General features: G+C 37.9%; 1 protein-coding gene across 1 annotated transcript in view; it reads left to right on the top strand.

Moving 5' to 3' along the window:
• CD200 (CD200 molecule) overlaps positions 1-15,671 on the top strand; it is a 24,828-nt gene extending 9,157 nt beyond the window's left edge. Inside the window, exons 4-7 of the mRNA XM_023517853.1 lie at positions 1,022-1,342; positions 3,583-3,855; positions 5,807-5,923; positions 15,214-15,671. Of these exons, the coding sequence (XP_023373621.1) occupies positions 1,022-1,342; positions 3,583-3,855; positions 5,807-5,922 (710 nt within the window). The 3' untranslated portion in view covers position 5,923; positions 15,214-15,671. The remainder of the gene's footprint in view (positions 1-1,021; positions 1,343-3,582; positions 3,856-5,806; positions 5,924-15,213) is intronic.
• The last annotated feature ends 1,360 nt before the right edge of the window (positions 15,672-17,031 follow it).

Raw genomic sequence — 17,031 nt, forward strand, 5'->3', positions numbered from 1 at the left:
TGGCTATTTTTTGTTGCAGTTTGACCGGGCTGGGTTTGAACCCACCACCCTTGGTATATGGGGCTGGCGCCCTACTCACTGAGCCACAGGCATGGCTCCTTTCTCACTTTTTACATCTCACATTGCTACTATTTATAATGTTGGCTTTTATTATACTCAGTATATATCACATTTATTCATGTCAAAGTGTTTACTGATTTAAGACACCTTTATTCATTTGGTATGAGTTATTCAGCTTGTGTTCATTGCTCTTTTTTCATTTGTTAGCTTTCTCAAATGTTTGCCTATTTGTTTATTGAGATTTCCCATTAAATCATCTATCATAGTGTGACTAGATAGTGTTTGGAGAAGAGAAGAAATTATTACCACAGCATTTAGTGAAAATGAGAGATGTGTGGGTTGTCATTTGGATGTCAAAGTTTCAAAATCCTCTTTGGTACTGACAGCCTCCCAAAGTATTGTCCTGCATATCTCTCTACCTCCTGTTCCTATAACTCTGCTTCCTGGAGGCACACACCTCTGTGCTTCCCCTGTCCTTTGTAGGGCATATGGGGTGTGTGTGTGTGTGTGGAGTGTGAAGTACTCCTCCATTTTCTTTACTTAAACTGATCACTCTGCCTGTAGTCCTTGGCTCTTTCTTACTCTTGGTTTCTACCTCTCCAAATATAACACACTTGGCAATGCTGCTACCCTGTCTGGCAGTTTCCATGTTCAATTTCATTCTACCTATTTACAAGCTTACAGAGATTCTTCAAAATTTCTGGTAACTGAGAATTTGCATTCTTGTTTTTCTACTCTGCCACTATCCTTTACTAAAGTAAAACAAACCTATTTAAACCTATACTTCTCCAGCAACATGTAGGAATCTCAATAACATGTTCTTTTCTTTGCATTTTTCTCTTTTTAAAAAATAATTGACTTTGAACATACATTATGCTTGTAATCAGAAAAAAGTGTATATGTGTGTGTGCATATTAAAGTTTTGAAATATAAATGTTCTTTTATGATTCCATGGTGAAAGTGGTGACCCAGGATAAAACAGAGAGGCTGAACACTCCTGCTTCCTTAAGATGCTCTGTGAAAACTTCTGAGGAAATCTTGATTGTGACCTGGCAAAAAAAGACGGCTATAATCCCAGACAACATGGCCACCTACAGCAAGATACATGGGGTTGTAGTCCAGCCTTACTATAAAAGCAGGATGACCATCACCGAGCTGGAACTCGAAAACTCAACCATCACCTTCTGGAATACCACCCTGGAGGATGAAGGGTGTTACCTGTGTCTCTTCAATACCTTTGGTGCTGGGATAATTTCAGGAAGAACCTGCCTCACCCTTTATGGTGAGAATCTTGGAATATATTGTCTCTGTCTGGAAATAGTATTATTAATAATGTTTGTAGTACTTAGTTATTCAGGGTCCTAATCATAAAAATCATTGTGAGAAGATATGACCTTTCATGTTACTGTTATTTGCAGAGTTCATTGGGGCTACATTGATTTCTTTGGTTTGAGATAATCTTTTCTCTAGGGTAATCCTGCAGTCAACAAGAGTAAATTGAGGACAATGGTGAGGGCAAAGCATTCTCCATATGCAGTGATGTGATTCAGATCTGGCTTTGCCATTAGCAATAACATGACCCTCTCCAGTCACTGCACTGATGTTTCTTGGTCTGGACAATGAGTGTGAAATAAGTCATTCCAAGAGTTCCTTACACCTTTAATGTTTTGGATCTGAGGACAGAGCCAGATTGGGCTAACATGGAGCCAGGTGTGGTGATCCTTCTCATTTTGCATCAGGGAAGCTCTGTGAAGATTATTAATAAGGGCACATACAACAGAGGCTTTTCATACCTAAAATGGTGCCAAGTAGAAATATAACTAGATAATAAGCATTCTTTTAAAATCCAAGAGGCGCTTGGTCTGATGAGATTCCTTTCCTCTTAACTAACACGTAGCTGAGATGAAAGGTTGGAAAGTAGGAATAATGAGTAACTTTGGAGCGTTGCATACTTTCTGGTGGTTTAAGGAGTGAGAAGACAAACTTAGGGCTGTTAATGAAGATTACAGTAAGTGTTTAAGCATTCCTGGAATTCTGGTTATGGGGGAAGAGGAGGCTTAGTAGATAAGAATGCAAGGGAGATCTGACAATTCCAAAGGAAGTTTTTTCACTTATTTTGTCTCTGATGATTAGTCCTCTCTGCAGAAGCTTATCATTCATTCTTTCTGTGTCTGCCTTTCTGTCTCCTTCCCCCCTCCCTTTTCTCTCTCTCCCTCTCCCTTCCTTCTTCCTATCTCATTTTTCTCTTTTTCCTTATGTCATATTTTTCTCATTTCTGTTCCTTTTTTCCCTCTTCCTCTTTTTCTTTCTCATATTTGCCTTCCTTTACCCATAATCTTTTGCATTTTTTCCCCTAAAAACTAGACGACTCTGAGCCTTCAAGCAAGTAATCCTGCTTTCATCCACACACATCCTTTCCAGCCACACCTTACAGCTTTCATCTAAACTGATCTTGGATACACCAGAGGACCCTGCCACCGGGTCTGGTCACATAAACCACATTCATCTTCTTTCACATCTCTCTTCCTTCATGCTTGTTGAATTTATTAATCTGTGTGCTTTTTGGAAAGAGCCACAGTTCTATGGCCTTGCTTGTCCCAGCCCATTGCCTTCCCCCAACCTCTTGAATGTAGTTATAAGCACAGACCAAGCACTGGTTTAGCACTGCCCTTTAATTATTTTGTGTGCTCCAAAGACAACCACAGAAAGGCAAGTCTGTATTTGCTTGGTAGAGAAAAACTCAAGTTTCTGGAAAAGCTCAAAAAATGAACTCATTAGTCAGGAGATTTTTAAAAGGAAGCAGGTTACAACTGGCCTGAGAATAATATGTCTGTTTCTCATAAACTAGTTATTTTTTATTAACTCTAACAGGTGATCTCTAAGGCTCTTTCAACTATCATTTAAAGTTTTTTTTCTGGTTATTAGCTGTGAATTCCTAATTTGTATACTATATAGCTCTTCCATAAAGGGATTTCTGAGTTTTCTCTATACATCCCATTTAGTGATCCAGCTCCAAGCAGAAAACGGCTTTCTCTCCCCGGCAGCGCCTCTGGGCTCTCAGTTCTGAGGTTCCACGGTGCTCGTGTTAGGTGTAGACTGTATCTGTGGCGGTGCTGGTTGAGAGTTATTGTCAAGCCCTTTTAGAGGAATATTCAGAAGGAGGCAGAGATGCTGCATTGCCCATGGAAGTAGAAAACAGAATAATTAGGCTTTGGACATTTTGGGAGAGAAGAGCATCATCTGACTTCTCAATCTCCCCTGTCCAGCCCATCCTGCCAGAGACAAGTTACAGAGAGGGTCTTTCTTATCATGGGTTTGAACAAGGCCAGTCTCCATCCTGTAATTCAGAGAATCAGACACAGGAAGAAACTGGGAAGTCCTTGGTTTGGGTGGGGTATGCCACCTTATTTTGCTGGTCCCCACTGTCTTCCTGTAAGGCTCTTTCATCTCTCTGAGGAAAATGCAGGATTCAGACCAAGTACTTAACGGATAACAGATCCTTTTTTAAAATTTTTGTCCCAGTACAGCCCACAGTATTCCTCCACTACGAATTATCGGAAGACCACCTAAATATCACTTGCTCTGCCACTGCCCGCCCAGCCCCTGTGATCTCCTGGAAATTCCTTGAACCAGGGATTGAAAATAATACTGAGGTTCTGACTCACCCAAATGGGACGACGTCTGTTACCAGTGTCCTTCACATCAAAGACCCTAAGACTCAGGTGGGGAAGGAGGTGGTCTGCCAGGTGCTGCACCTCGGGAATGTGACTGAGTTCAAGGAAACTGTGAGCAAAGGTAAGAGAAGGCGAGCAAGGACAACTGGGGTTGCGTCTGTGTACACACACCTGGAAGGAGATAAATGTCCCCCAGGGAATGGGATATTTGTCCCCTACTTCAGTCTCTTAGTAAAGGAGGTTGGTAGGGAGAGAACGAGGTAAGAAAGGAAGGAAAATCAGGGGAGGAAGCAAATAAAGCAGGTTTTACTTTGGTAAATGTGATACATTGCCCACACATCAAATGCTGGTGCTGGGATCCATCCATTCATGTATTTCTTTCATTCTACGAACATTTACTGAGTGTCTATTATATGCCAGACTTTGGGGCAAACATGAAAATCACATCAGTTGGCAAGACCCTGTTCCTGCACTCAGAAAGTTTCTAGTCTACTAGGGAACACGGAGAAGCAGCTTGGCAATTGTAGAAGTACACGTTAAATGCTTCAGTAAAAAATTTACAGTGCATCATAGGAGGACTGATGGTGCGGATGAGGGGTATGAGCTAAATATGGAGGTGGGGAGATCGGGAGGATTTCCTGGAAGAAGTGACATCTACAATGAAAACTTTGCATTATCTACATTGCAAGGAAGGGGACAATGTCAAATATTTTCCTCCTCATTTTAAAACAAACTCCTCCCATCCAAGTCTCCTTTTCTTCCTTGTGTTTGAGCTGCTGTCTTTGGCTTTCATGGACACAAGAGATGAGAATTATGGGTGGGAAAATGAAGGAAGCAGTGCTTTTAGAAACAAGAAGTTTTAGCAGAAACAACCAGTTTTCTTTCTCCATGTAGTTTTGAAGCGCTAACTCTGGATGAAATGCTCAGTAATAACCTAAAAACTATTAACTGCTCTTTGAAGGGGGGACATTTGGAACAGTAAAACCTGGGAAAGCTTTCCTCTTACCTCTTGGGTGATGTGGCCGCTAAGGAATGTCTCTTGTGGGCATGTCTGGGGTCACTGAAAACCCAGACTAATCAAAAAGGGGATTAGGTAAATTTGATCAAAAAGATTTGCAGTCTTGGAATTGAAAATCTGTGAAGAGATCTGCAGATCCAGCCACTGCAAATGGTAAATTTTCCTAGAAAACAAAAACCTGAAATAGAACGTGTCTTCTTTTCCAAGAATGCCAAATTTGATAGATCACTTAAAATGTTTACATGCCGTTTGGATGGTGGTTATTCATCCTATAAACATGTACTAAAAATCTGCCAAGCTGAAAGCATTGTGTCAAGCCCTGGAATTATAGAAATTAGACCAATCCCTGTCTGAAGGTACTTGTTTAAACTGGGATGTGACAAATCCCATTATGGAGTACGGAGAAACTGCTGGATCCTCCCAAATCAAGGAGGTCATCCTTTGCCTTTCTATTGCCAAGTGACACCAAAGAGTTGACATTTGGGCTGAGTTGCATTTATTGACTACTGAAAAGAGATTTAATCACAAAGGCATAGACTAGAAGAAATTCAATAAAAAACATTGAGATGAGTTATTTCTTGGGGTTAAAGTCATGAGATTCATGATTTTCTCCTTTATACATCTCTATATCTTCCTCAATAAAATATGTATTATTCAATGGACAATATGACAAATAATTTGTGCTTTGGAAGTAAACAGGCTTTTGACTAAGTCTTGACTCTCTCATGATCTTACTTAACTTTTCTGAACCTCAATTTTTTTTAAATCTGTCAGATAATCCTACCTAACTCTTTGAATGTTTTGAGGATTAAATGAGATAACACATCCAAAGCTTTTACTAGATAGTAACCAGATAAAGCATATTAGCTGTTACTAATATCTAAATGTTATCAAAATCCTAAGCAGTCATGAATATAGACTTCCATGTGTATGTATTTAAGGATAATTTTAATTTAGAGCACAACTCCAGTAACAACTTATCATAACTACTGCTTTATCACTTTGGGCCTCAATTTATCTTCTTGTGACTTCGTTTTTCTTTTTCTTTCTTCAGGATCCACAGGCTTTTGGTTCTCAGTTCCTCTAATGCTAAGCATTGTTTCCCTGATTACTCTTCTGGTCTTAATCTCAATTTTATTATACTGGAAACATCACCGGAATCAGGACTGAGGTAAGTCATCACAGGGAGTACAAAAAATGACACAGGTTACATGATTTTTTAAATGACAATTTCTGGGTCCTTTGAAGACATAAATAAGGAAATGACAACAATGTGTTTTGTTCCTTGTTTCCAAAATAACATAAATGTTTTAAAATGCTTTAGGGTCATTGTCTTGCAATTGGATGTTATTGCTTTCCATTTGCTAAGATGGTTTAAAAGCTAATTATTTCATAAGTTGAGAATAAGGGTTAATGAGAAGAAATGAGAAAAATGTTTATCCAAACACAATGGAATCATTTGATGGCAGAACCGAACAAAGAAGTCTGGCACCCATGTAGGGTCCTTTCCATTAATGAGAAGAAAAATATATTCTCTTTTTACAGCATTCCACACACCACCTGCCCATATAAGAGACTGTAAGTTTCTCAATTATGGTCACTAATTGGGTAGCCCTTTCTGTATTGTAGCCCCATGATGTCTCAAACATGGTGTCACTAACACATGCAGGTGATCCTTCCTTACAGTAACTGTCTTGTCATTCTGCCCTTCTAGACTGTAAATCTTCTCTTTATCCTTCACACTATCTATTATAGCCTCTTTTATATACCAGGTGCTCAATAAATGTCAATTTATTTATTGAATGAATGAATGAGTGAATGGAAAGATGGATAGATTTTTCAAAGTGATTTTTTTCAACTCCCTTTCTCCAATTATAAATTCAGTGCCTCATAAATGCCAGTCTAAAAGAATATGAGGCATAATAAAACAAGAAACACCATGAAATAAGAGAGATGAGCTACAATAAAGAGAGAGAGAAGTGAATTTCTTCAATTTTTGAAGACAGCACACAATTTACTAAAGCAGCAGGAAGCTGCAATGTACTTTATGTGTAATGGGAACTCCCTAGGGCCTGGGGTAACATGGAAGTTTCCTCCATCTCAGATGGCTGAAGGATAGGAGGTGTCAGAGAAGATGAAGTATTGGCTTTGGTAGTTATTTTGAATTTTGTGAATTTTGAATCCCCAATTTTGAGCTTTGCAAGATTTTTGAATTTCTCTCAAATGCCACTCTTTCCCCCTACATCTTTCATATTTTAAGTCTTTTGACCACTTTATTTTGCATAAGCCTCATCAGATTAGTTCTTATAAATTTGTAATACAAGCAACAATCTTCATTGTCAGTGGCCTTTTTGCAAAAGTGGGTAAAGGTACTTGTCTGTTCAGGAGAAGAGATTGCAAATCAGACAATCTGATTTCACATATATATAAGCCCATAGAACCCATGAGCTCTCATGCAGGATGTCAGAGTTGGAAGTCTATTTGATTCTATTTTATCTAAACATTTCACTTTTCCAGTTAGGAAAGTGAATCCCAGAGAATGAAGCTGATGTTCACACAGCTTCTTAAGAACAGGTTAAAGCTAAGAACACTGGTCTCTGGACCTCTGCCCTGCTGTCCTTCTAATCTGTACAGATAGAAGCCCTAGAGCCCAGACATGAAAGGAGCTATCATTATGGATTACATTCATTTTAATCTGTGCTTATTTGTTACTGCCCTATTCTATTGGAAAGGGCAAGTAGAAAAGTATATTCAAATTCATTTTTTAAGGTTCCTCTTAACAATACAGTCTATTCAAGCCCAAGGTAAATTTCACCAGAAAGGAACATTTGCAAAATACTAGCATTTGTTCATTACATAAGTCTTGCATTTCCTGAGAAATACAGTTGTTCAGTACCACATCTGATTCCTGAAATAAAGGATTCAACTTATCTTTGTGCCCAAGTGTTTCCTTATTATCAGCTATACACCCGAACCTGTGTTGAATCGTGTAAGCCCTAGGATTCTCATTTATCGAGAATGTCTTTATGACCTGTGGACAATTCAGTTAATCTCACTGAATGTTCAGTAGCATATTTTGAATCACTGGATTCTTGATTGGTTTCACACATTTTAATTTCAGGTAATTTGTTTACATATACTTACTGCTAGTAAGTAAATGCTGGAGGCTTAAATGCTCAGGCCTAAGGTCGTACTTACTAGTTCATTAAGGCCAAACCTTAAGTTACAGAAAAAGTTGGGAGAAGGGAAAGAAAATCACGAAGATAGTGACACTTTCTATTTCTACAAGTAACAAATTCTGGTGGTTACTTTGTGAGGAAGGAGAATAGCCCTATACATTTGCCTTTTATTTTTTCTTACCCTTAATGTTGTTTTATTTCTCTTTTTCTTTCCATCATCTTCTGAAAACAAAATTTTGGATGGGCAGGGCAACCTGATCAGGCAAAATGACACAGGGTTTTGAACTTAGTGACCTGATAAATAAAAATGATGAAGTGAATAGAAAAAGAGAAGTGAGGATGTAGAAGTGAATGTGTGTGTGTTCAGAGTTTGTAGAGAGGTAAAGATGAGGAGCGAGAATGAGAAAGATTCATATTTTAATTATTGAGTGTGAACAAAGAATCATTTCCACATAGCTTACCCAGCAGTCAGTAAGAAAAATCCAGTAAGTCTGTTAAGTAGACTCTTAACAGAATCACCTCTTTGTTAGATAAATGACCAAAAAGAAAAGAGCAAAAAGTGTATTTGTTTACCCTAATCATTATTCATTGCCCATAAAAGCTAAGTAAATGTATAGTTTCTGCACAGAGGGGTAATCGCTAATGACTGATGTTATCCTTAGACTCCTTTTACTTTTCTTGTGATTTTGTATAATGTTGGTCTTTTTCAACTGTAAAGCTGCAGATAGCACCATTCTTGATGGGACCATCACAGTTACTTCCCTGGAGACTACCACAGGAAGACTAATAAGCTCTCAAAGAATATTCTTTTCTTTTTCATGAATCTAGTATTTCATTACTTAAAAGGAAAGTGAGAAAGAACTAAAATTCCCTAGGAAAAATTTCCACCATCTCATAGTACTTCTTTCTATTAAAACCCAGTGATGTCATATGGTTTTCCCTTCTACATATATGACCATGTAGTTAAAATTTTGGATTGAGAATAATCTTTTATTTCTCATTAGTTAATCCACCAATGATTGCATGCTTCTCAGAAACAATAAAAGAAAGTTCACTATAGGACAGATCATCATAGAAAAAACACCTAATTTTTAGGCATCCTTCTTCCCTTTTTTTTGAGACAGTGTCTCACTATGTTGCCCTCAGTAGAGTGCTATGGTGTCACAACTCACAGTGACCTCCAACTCTTGGGCTTAAGCAATTCTCTTGCCTCAGCCTCCCAAATAGCTGGGACTACAGGTGCCTACCATAATGCCTGGCTATTTTTTTGTTGTACTTGTCATTGTTGTTTAGCAGGCCTAGGCTGTGTTCAAACTTGCCTGCCTTGGTGTATGTGGCCGGTGCCCTAACAGCTGAGTATGGGTGCCAAGCCAGGGGCATCTTTCTTGAGAATGGCTATTCTCTTTTGTTTTGTCTGATTGGGCCACAGGTGAGTTGGAAAACAATAGAAAATTTGGACAATCGTGTGAAATTCATATTCCAAACTTCACTTTTTCATATACTAGCTATTTCATGTAGAAATATATTTTTACCCACATGATCTAGATATTTACCATGATTTTCTTCACTCTAGCCTAACCTATGAATGGGCTCTTGACATTGCAACAATGGCAATATTTGTAAAATGCTATTTCCTGGGTGGCAGCATGTCACTATCTTCTATTTGAAGCTTAGTACTCTGTTATGCAACAAAGGTATTCAGTAAACAGTTTGTGATGGTGCAATTGGTTATTAGTTAGAAGGATGACACAAATAATTTTCAGTCCTTCCAAAGTAAAGATCTTTTATTTGCTAAAAAATTGTACTTAACATTTCCCAGACAAAGGCGGGATGAATGGTAATACCTACCCCCACCCCAGTATACTCATAGTTCTAGGAAGAAGTGTGATGCAATATATAAGAAAAGCAATAAGGAACTTTTATTGACCTAATTAGTTCAGCATTGCTGGGGAAGATCTTGTATTCCAAGGCCATTTTTCTGTAAGTACAGTAGAATCTCTATAAGTTGACCACCTAGGAAACTGCAACATACAGAGGTGGTCAACTTAAGGAACTAGACCTATTATACTGGCACATAAATGTAGCTCATCTCATGTCCAGTCTATGAAAATCAGGTCAAATTAAGGAAGTGGTCAATGTAGGGAGGTGATCAACTATGGGGGTTCTACTGGATTTTATAAATTTTGCAAACGGCACCCATCATGCCTAAATGGCAGGACATAGTCTTAATCACAAAGTCCTTACCTAACAGACCCTAAAGCCTGCTTTCTTGCCCAGAGCTGGGTTTTTGTTTCTTTATTGCTGTTGTTGTTGTTGTTTTTGCTCCCCTCTTCCCTTCCTGTGATATAAACAAACCCACAGAGACTTAAGTGACCTGAATTTTGAGTTTCAGTCTCAAAGTGGGGATCACTTCTAGGAATAAGACATCTCAGCCTCCTGCACATTCAGTCATGCAGCGTACCTGTTTCCTTGCCTTTTTGGCCATGGGGCTATTTTCAGATTAGTTATCAGCATTAGTGTCATCTGTTAGACTAATTAATGAAAAACAAAAAGGATGAGAGAATCCTCCAGCTAATCCTCTGACACTTCTCCTTGTATACATATTGATCATCTGTTCCCACCTGATCATGCACTTCAGGGGTATAAGCATACTACTAAGCTTGGCTCTGAACAGATCCACGATTTCAGCCCCCACTACCAAGAGAAGCCAACTTCATGGTCTTTAAATTGGAAAAGTTTGGTTCACTCAACATGGCTTAACTGAGGGGTAACATCATAAATGCTGTATTAACTTTCTATTGCTTCTCTATCAAATTATCACAATTTATAGTGGCTGAAAACAACACAGATTGACAATCCTACAGTTCTGGAGTATTAGGAGTCCAACCTGCCTTTCACTGAGCTAAAATCAAGATGTCCTGGGGGCTGCATTCCTTTCGGGAGACTTTAAAGTCTATCCCTTTTGTTTTTTCTTTTTTATCTTCTAGATACCACCCACTTGTTTGCCTTTGTGCTTTTCATCTTCAAAGGCAGCAATGGCCACTTGAGTCTTTCTCACACCGAATCACTCTAACTTCTGACAGGCCTGTTTCCTCTCTTCCTTTATCATCCTTCCTTTCTCATTCTGCTTGTTTTTCACCAGGACTGTTGGGATTATATTATGTGATACAGGATAAGCTTTGTGTCACAGATCCTTAATTTAATAAATCATATAGAATTTAACTTGATCATATCATAGGGTGACCAGATTTTTAACATTTGTAAAACGGGACAACATGGCGGAAGTGGGGGGGGGCAGGGGACGGGGCAGGGCAGGGCCTGACAACAATGCATACTTTGATAAGCAATTTTTGATAATCACTTCTCAACAATTATTTGTAATTATTACAGTTTAACGTTATAAAATTAACAAAAATAATACAAAACTCATATTCTGGCGAAATAGCCACATGGCAGCCAAAAACTATATATTCCCTTCCTGTTCTCCTGCCCGTTCGTCCATTCATTCCAAAAATCGGGACATTTTTAAAACGCCATGGGACGCGGGAAAAATTGTTGAAAAGCCCGACAGTCCCGCCAAAAGCAGACGTCTGGTCACCCTATCATATCAGTGAAATCCCAAATCTCTTTTGCCATGCAAAGTAACATATTCACAGGTTGTTGGCCTTAGGATGTGGACATCTTTGAGGGACCACTATTAGGCTTCTTACCTTAAAGGCTAAGAGAGTGTGGCAGTGAGCTGGGTAGGGATGCAGTTGTTAATGACCTCCCAGTGCAGCATTCCCTCTGTATTAATTCGGTAGTAGTTTTGTTTGTGGTAACTCTTACGTCATAGGATATCAGAACCTCGTCAGAACTCTGATCCCACTACAATCGGGCAAGACTTCATTTTTCAAGGTTATATTTTATCTTTCAAGTTCATAATGCAGAAGCATTACTTCTGCTTTCTCTAGTTTTCTACTCATCACTAACGGTAATATTGCAAAGACTAAGGTTTTTAAAACTGGAATCTTAATTCTTGAGTATTTCTTGCTTCTCTCTACTCCCACCTCCTCACAGAGGCAAGTAATTCTGACTTCCTTTAATACCTCAGTTACAAGCAAATTCACTAGATTCTCTGTGGAAGGTCAAACTGAGAAAATTATATTTATTGCTATGTAAAGTGATAGTAGGCATAAGCAAATTAGTCTTAACTCATTTGTCATAATTCATTAATGGAAATTTCTAAGTCTCTAATACTTGCAAACTTGTGTTATGAAGTAGCGGTAGGTTTTAGGAACTGCAAAAGCATGTTATGAAGCATTTGTAGATTTTAGAAGCCCAAATATTTTCCATATCATTCTCAGAATTCATTGAAATTCCTACTTGTATACCCAAGTTGAGTCCAGGAGCCTATATGCAGTAGAGCAGCTCATCCACTAACAGACTTTAAAAAAAAAGTAGAGAAATATATATCTACATATATATAGTTGACGAAATATATCAGATATAAAAATGGCTAAAAATGTCAGAAAAAGAAAGAAACTGAAGTCTCAGGCATGTGAAGTACAATTTTCATCAATACATTTGGTCTTTTACAATAACCATACTGTAAAATAAAATATAATTTACTCTAACAAATGGAGAGCAAATGGGATTTTATAATTCAAACATGCAAGTCAGTTTTGCAAAAATCACAACTTCAGTGTTAAGTTCTACATTTCTTGAGAGACCACTGTGGAAATTTCTATAAATGGGAGATTATCACAAAAGAGTCTCTTGCCCTTCTCCGTAGACAAACTAGATAGAATTTCATGATCAATGGCACAGCAAATTTCAAGTATATCATACAGTGTTGTTAATAACTGTAGTCACCATGTTGTGCCATAGATCTTTTGAACTTCTTACACCTAGCTAAAATTCTTTTAATCTTAACCAAGGTTGCATAAAATAATTAAGAAATTGAATATCATGGTTTATTCCTACAATATTTCTGACTTCAAGAGTTAAAAATGTTTAACCATTAATCCTGCTGAGGATTATTGTAAATAACACATAGAATTATTTGTTTCCAATCAGTCATTTTTATTTGCAACTATGAATAATTACTCAGTGATTTTCATCAAGTCCTCAATCTACAAATTAGCTGAGTACCTTTGGACAAGCCATTTAACCTTTCTTTGACTTGTATTCCTCCTTTGGTAAGATGGGGGTAATAATTTTAACTGTATCTCATAAGAGTGTTGTGAAAATTTAAACGGAATATATTCAGGAGCTTAGAAAAGTCACTAAAAGCAATGGTATTCTGGGAGACTGGCCAGGGCTGGTTCCTGCCTTGTGCCTTGAGCTGCCAGGGTATAGGCTCTGGCCACACAAACCCCTGAACCTGATTCATTGGGCAAATAATTATCTCACTTGTTTTTATTGATCTTTGTTGAATATACAACATTCACAAGTATAGCTCACATTTATTGTGAGCTATAGGGCAAAGGAGTGAGTGCTTATTAGTAGCTTTTGCCAACTTCTGTGATATAAATATTCTTACTATCCTCAATTTCCAGCTACCAACAATTTTACCAACATCATTTAAGGCTCCAGCACACTAATGCAACATAGTAAGTTTCCAATAAATGTTAGTTCCTGTTATGACTAAACCTAGGGGTTTTTTTTTTGGTTGTAGTAATGTGTATTTTTATGAATTGTGCAAATGTTGAAGGAGGGGTAAGTTTAAAGAGGTAAATGGGGGGAGAGACATGGGTACTGCGTAAGTTAAATGAGTTTGGAGAAAGATTTCAGAAGTTATCTGAGTTTGTTTGGATATATGGGCAGAACTGTTTGTATGGGAGAAGAACACATACAGTAAACCTTAACTAAACGTTGTTAGTAGGTTCTTGAAAATTGCAATTTTAAGTGAAATGACATACAAACCAATTTTACCATAGGCTAATTGATACAAACAAGAGTTTAGTTCCTATGACATATTTCTGGACACAAAAACATCACCCAACTTCTAAATAAAGACCAGAACACTTGCAATGTTAAAGATTGAAATAGATGTGAGCTATACTTGTGAATGTTGTATATTCAACAAAGATCAATAAAAACAAGTAAGATAATTATTTGCCCAATGAATCAGGTTCAGGGGTTTGTATGGCCAGAGCCGATACCCTGGCAGCTCAAGGCACAAGGCAGGAACCAGCCCTGGACAGGAGCCATTCCAATGTAGGGCACACTCACACGCACCCACACTCACTCAGACTGGGGCAATTTAAACACACAGATTCCCTTGACATATAGCACATCTCTGGAATGTGGGAGGAAACTAGAATACCCAAAGAAGACCCACACAAACATAGAACACGCAAACTCCACATAGACAATGGCTTTGGATGGGTTGATTTCTTTTTTTCTCATCAGTGTTATAATAAAATAACTTTGAACAAAACCTGCTGTATGAGTCATTTAAATAGCAGTCTTGAGCGAAGTTTAGAGTAGAAATAAGCCCAGTGGGCAATGAATCAAAAAATATATGTACCAAAAGCCTACGTGTACTGAAATGGATTTGTGATGCCTAAAATGACTTCTTGATACGGCAATCTTAATTCTTTTTGAAGAAAAGAAACTGTTTTGGTTAAACTCCTTTTTTAAAGGTGAGAGTGTGGCTTAAGGACAGTTACTCAACTTAGCATGTAAGTCAGGGGTACAGTGAGGGCATTTCTGGTAAGCATGTGTTTGAATGGATTTCCAGGAAACTAAACTGCTGGATGTCAGGTAGAGAAGCTACCTGGAGGTGGTTGTTGACCCAAAGTTGCCCTAGGTTGCTCACCAGCACTGATTCACAGGTGTTTCATTTGTTTCCCCAATCCTTACCATGCATTGGCTGCTCTTCCTTCTCACCACTAAACAGTTTCTTTACCCTCCGTTTAAACATACCTCGTTGTTTCTGTTCCCTTATAACATTGGTTCATAGAAGATGCAATCCAAAAAACAAAATTTTTTTTGTCAGATCACAGGAAAAGACAAAAAAAATCATGATCTCTAGGTATGCCCTGCATATTTGCAAATTAACCAGTACTCAGGAGGTCCTTAGGCATTATTTCCTGGGATTCCCTACGTCCTTTTGAAGGAAGACCTGGTCCCCCTAATATATTAGCCCAGGAACATTTACTTCTTTATTTTGCCAATGAAATATGTGTTGAAGAATTCCGTGATTCTTAATCCTGCTATTATTTATCTTCTTAAAATATATTGGGCTAGAAATTATAAATGTCCAAAGTTATTATCTTGGTTTTCTTTTATCCAGAGCCCTAGATGAGTCACATAGAATGCTGAAGGTTATTCCCTGGTCTACTTGAATCTGATACAAGAGGAAATCAGCAGGAAAATGGGCCATTCATGAAAGGACCTGAAAAAGCAAGAGAGGTGGGAGGGAAAGGCTTAAGAATCCCACGACTTTCTACGCCATCTAAGCTGCTCACTGAGTTTCAAGAGGAAGTCATCTTACCTCACAGGTCTGTTGTAGGACTTGATTTTGTAAAGCAATGCAGTGTTGTGCTATTGTAAGGGCACTGGACTTAGATTCGAGAGCACTGAGCTCACAGGCTGACTTGGGCTCCTGCTGGTGGGGACCCTGGGTTGGTCACTTTACCTCAATGAGCTTCCATGTCCTCATCTGAGTATAAAGGAATTGGACCAGACTCTTTGCCATTCAGCTGCAAAAACTGATATATTCCAGGAAAAAGAATAAAAAAGAATAAGCAAAGGGGAAGAAGTGAAAAAGAGAGCGAAGAAAGAATACGGAAAGGCCCAAAGAACTTTTCAAAGACAACTTTCTGCCTTTCTGTAGATGTTTCATCTCTTCTTCCCTTGTCCTTAGGTCTGTGAGTCTGCTTTCCTATCATTTGCTGTCTCATCCACTACCTGCTACTGTTTTGCTATAGCTGGCCTTGTTAGAACTCTTGTTTTCACTGCTAATTTTTCACGTGCTACTATGAGGTTTAATACAGCAAAAGTAGAACTGAGTTGCTTGTGAAATAACACTGTCAATCTTAACTTATTCCTTTGACTTATCTATTTTTATAGCAGGGAAAATATTATTAAACAATGGCAGACTTTTTTTTTTTTAAAGCATGCTTTTACTGTCCATTTGTCTTATAATATGACCCAACCCTCTTTTAGGTCATTCGGAATTCAGCCTAGTATAATGAAAATATATTATGAAAACAGTCATTTAGGAGATTTCCTGTACACAGTCAGCCAAATCATGTGCTTTGTCTCTGCTGGTTTCTTTTTCCATGAGCTAATTTGTCACAATAGCAGAGAAAGTGAATCTGAGCATTCAGTTCCTTTGTTCTAAGGATATTGTCCAACTAGTGGAACAATATTGCATCTTAAATAACCATGAGACAAAATTAGTTGCTTTTCCAGTATCTTTTGCTTCGTTTGTCTCTATCCAGTGACCTAGGAATTAAAACATAAGCTGTTTTCACTGTTGGACTGAAAATATTTATATATTTAGTAAAGATTCATATGTTATTTAATTCTTTATTATTTCTTATATTTGTAGTAGAATTCTGAACATTAAAAGTGTTAAATCTAAATGTTTGGTTTATAATATTCTCTTGGGAAAGTGAAAATGAATGAAAATCCTTGTATTTTACTACTGTGTGTGAAACCTCTCCTCCTCTCTGTCTCCCACCCCCTAAAAGATTCAGTTGCTGTTTCCAGCTAATCACAGAATCCCAAATCACATGTGTCTGGTCTGACCAGCAGGCGTGCCTTCAAGTTGGCGCCTACATTCTTTCAACATGACCCCATTAGCTTTGGAGCACTTCTTACATGTGCTCTTTTGGTTTTGCTATTAGGTACCAACCTTTGTAAATTGATGAGATAACAACAGTTTTGAATTTAGCATAAGTCAGTGCCCTGAATTTTTCTGTATTTCTGGTATCTCAGCTAAATTGTGCTAGATTAGATAGAATAACTTAATGCTGTGGTTCTCAAACTTCTTGGTCACAGGACCCCTATCTGCATTTAAAAACATCATTGAGGGCCCTGTGTTTTTGTAATATGAATTATGTCTTTTGATAGTTACTATATTTGAAATTATAACTTATAAATA

Source organism: Otolemur garnettii, unplaced genomic scaffold (genome assembly GCF_000181295.1).
Source record: "Otolemur garnettii isolate 467f Iridium unplaced genomic scaffold, OtoGar3 scaffold00122, whole genome shotgun sequence".
In the NCBI taxonomy this organism is placed as follows: Eukaryota; Metazoa; Chordata; class Mammalia; order Primates; family Galagidae; genus Otolemur; species Otolemur garnettii.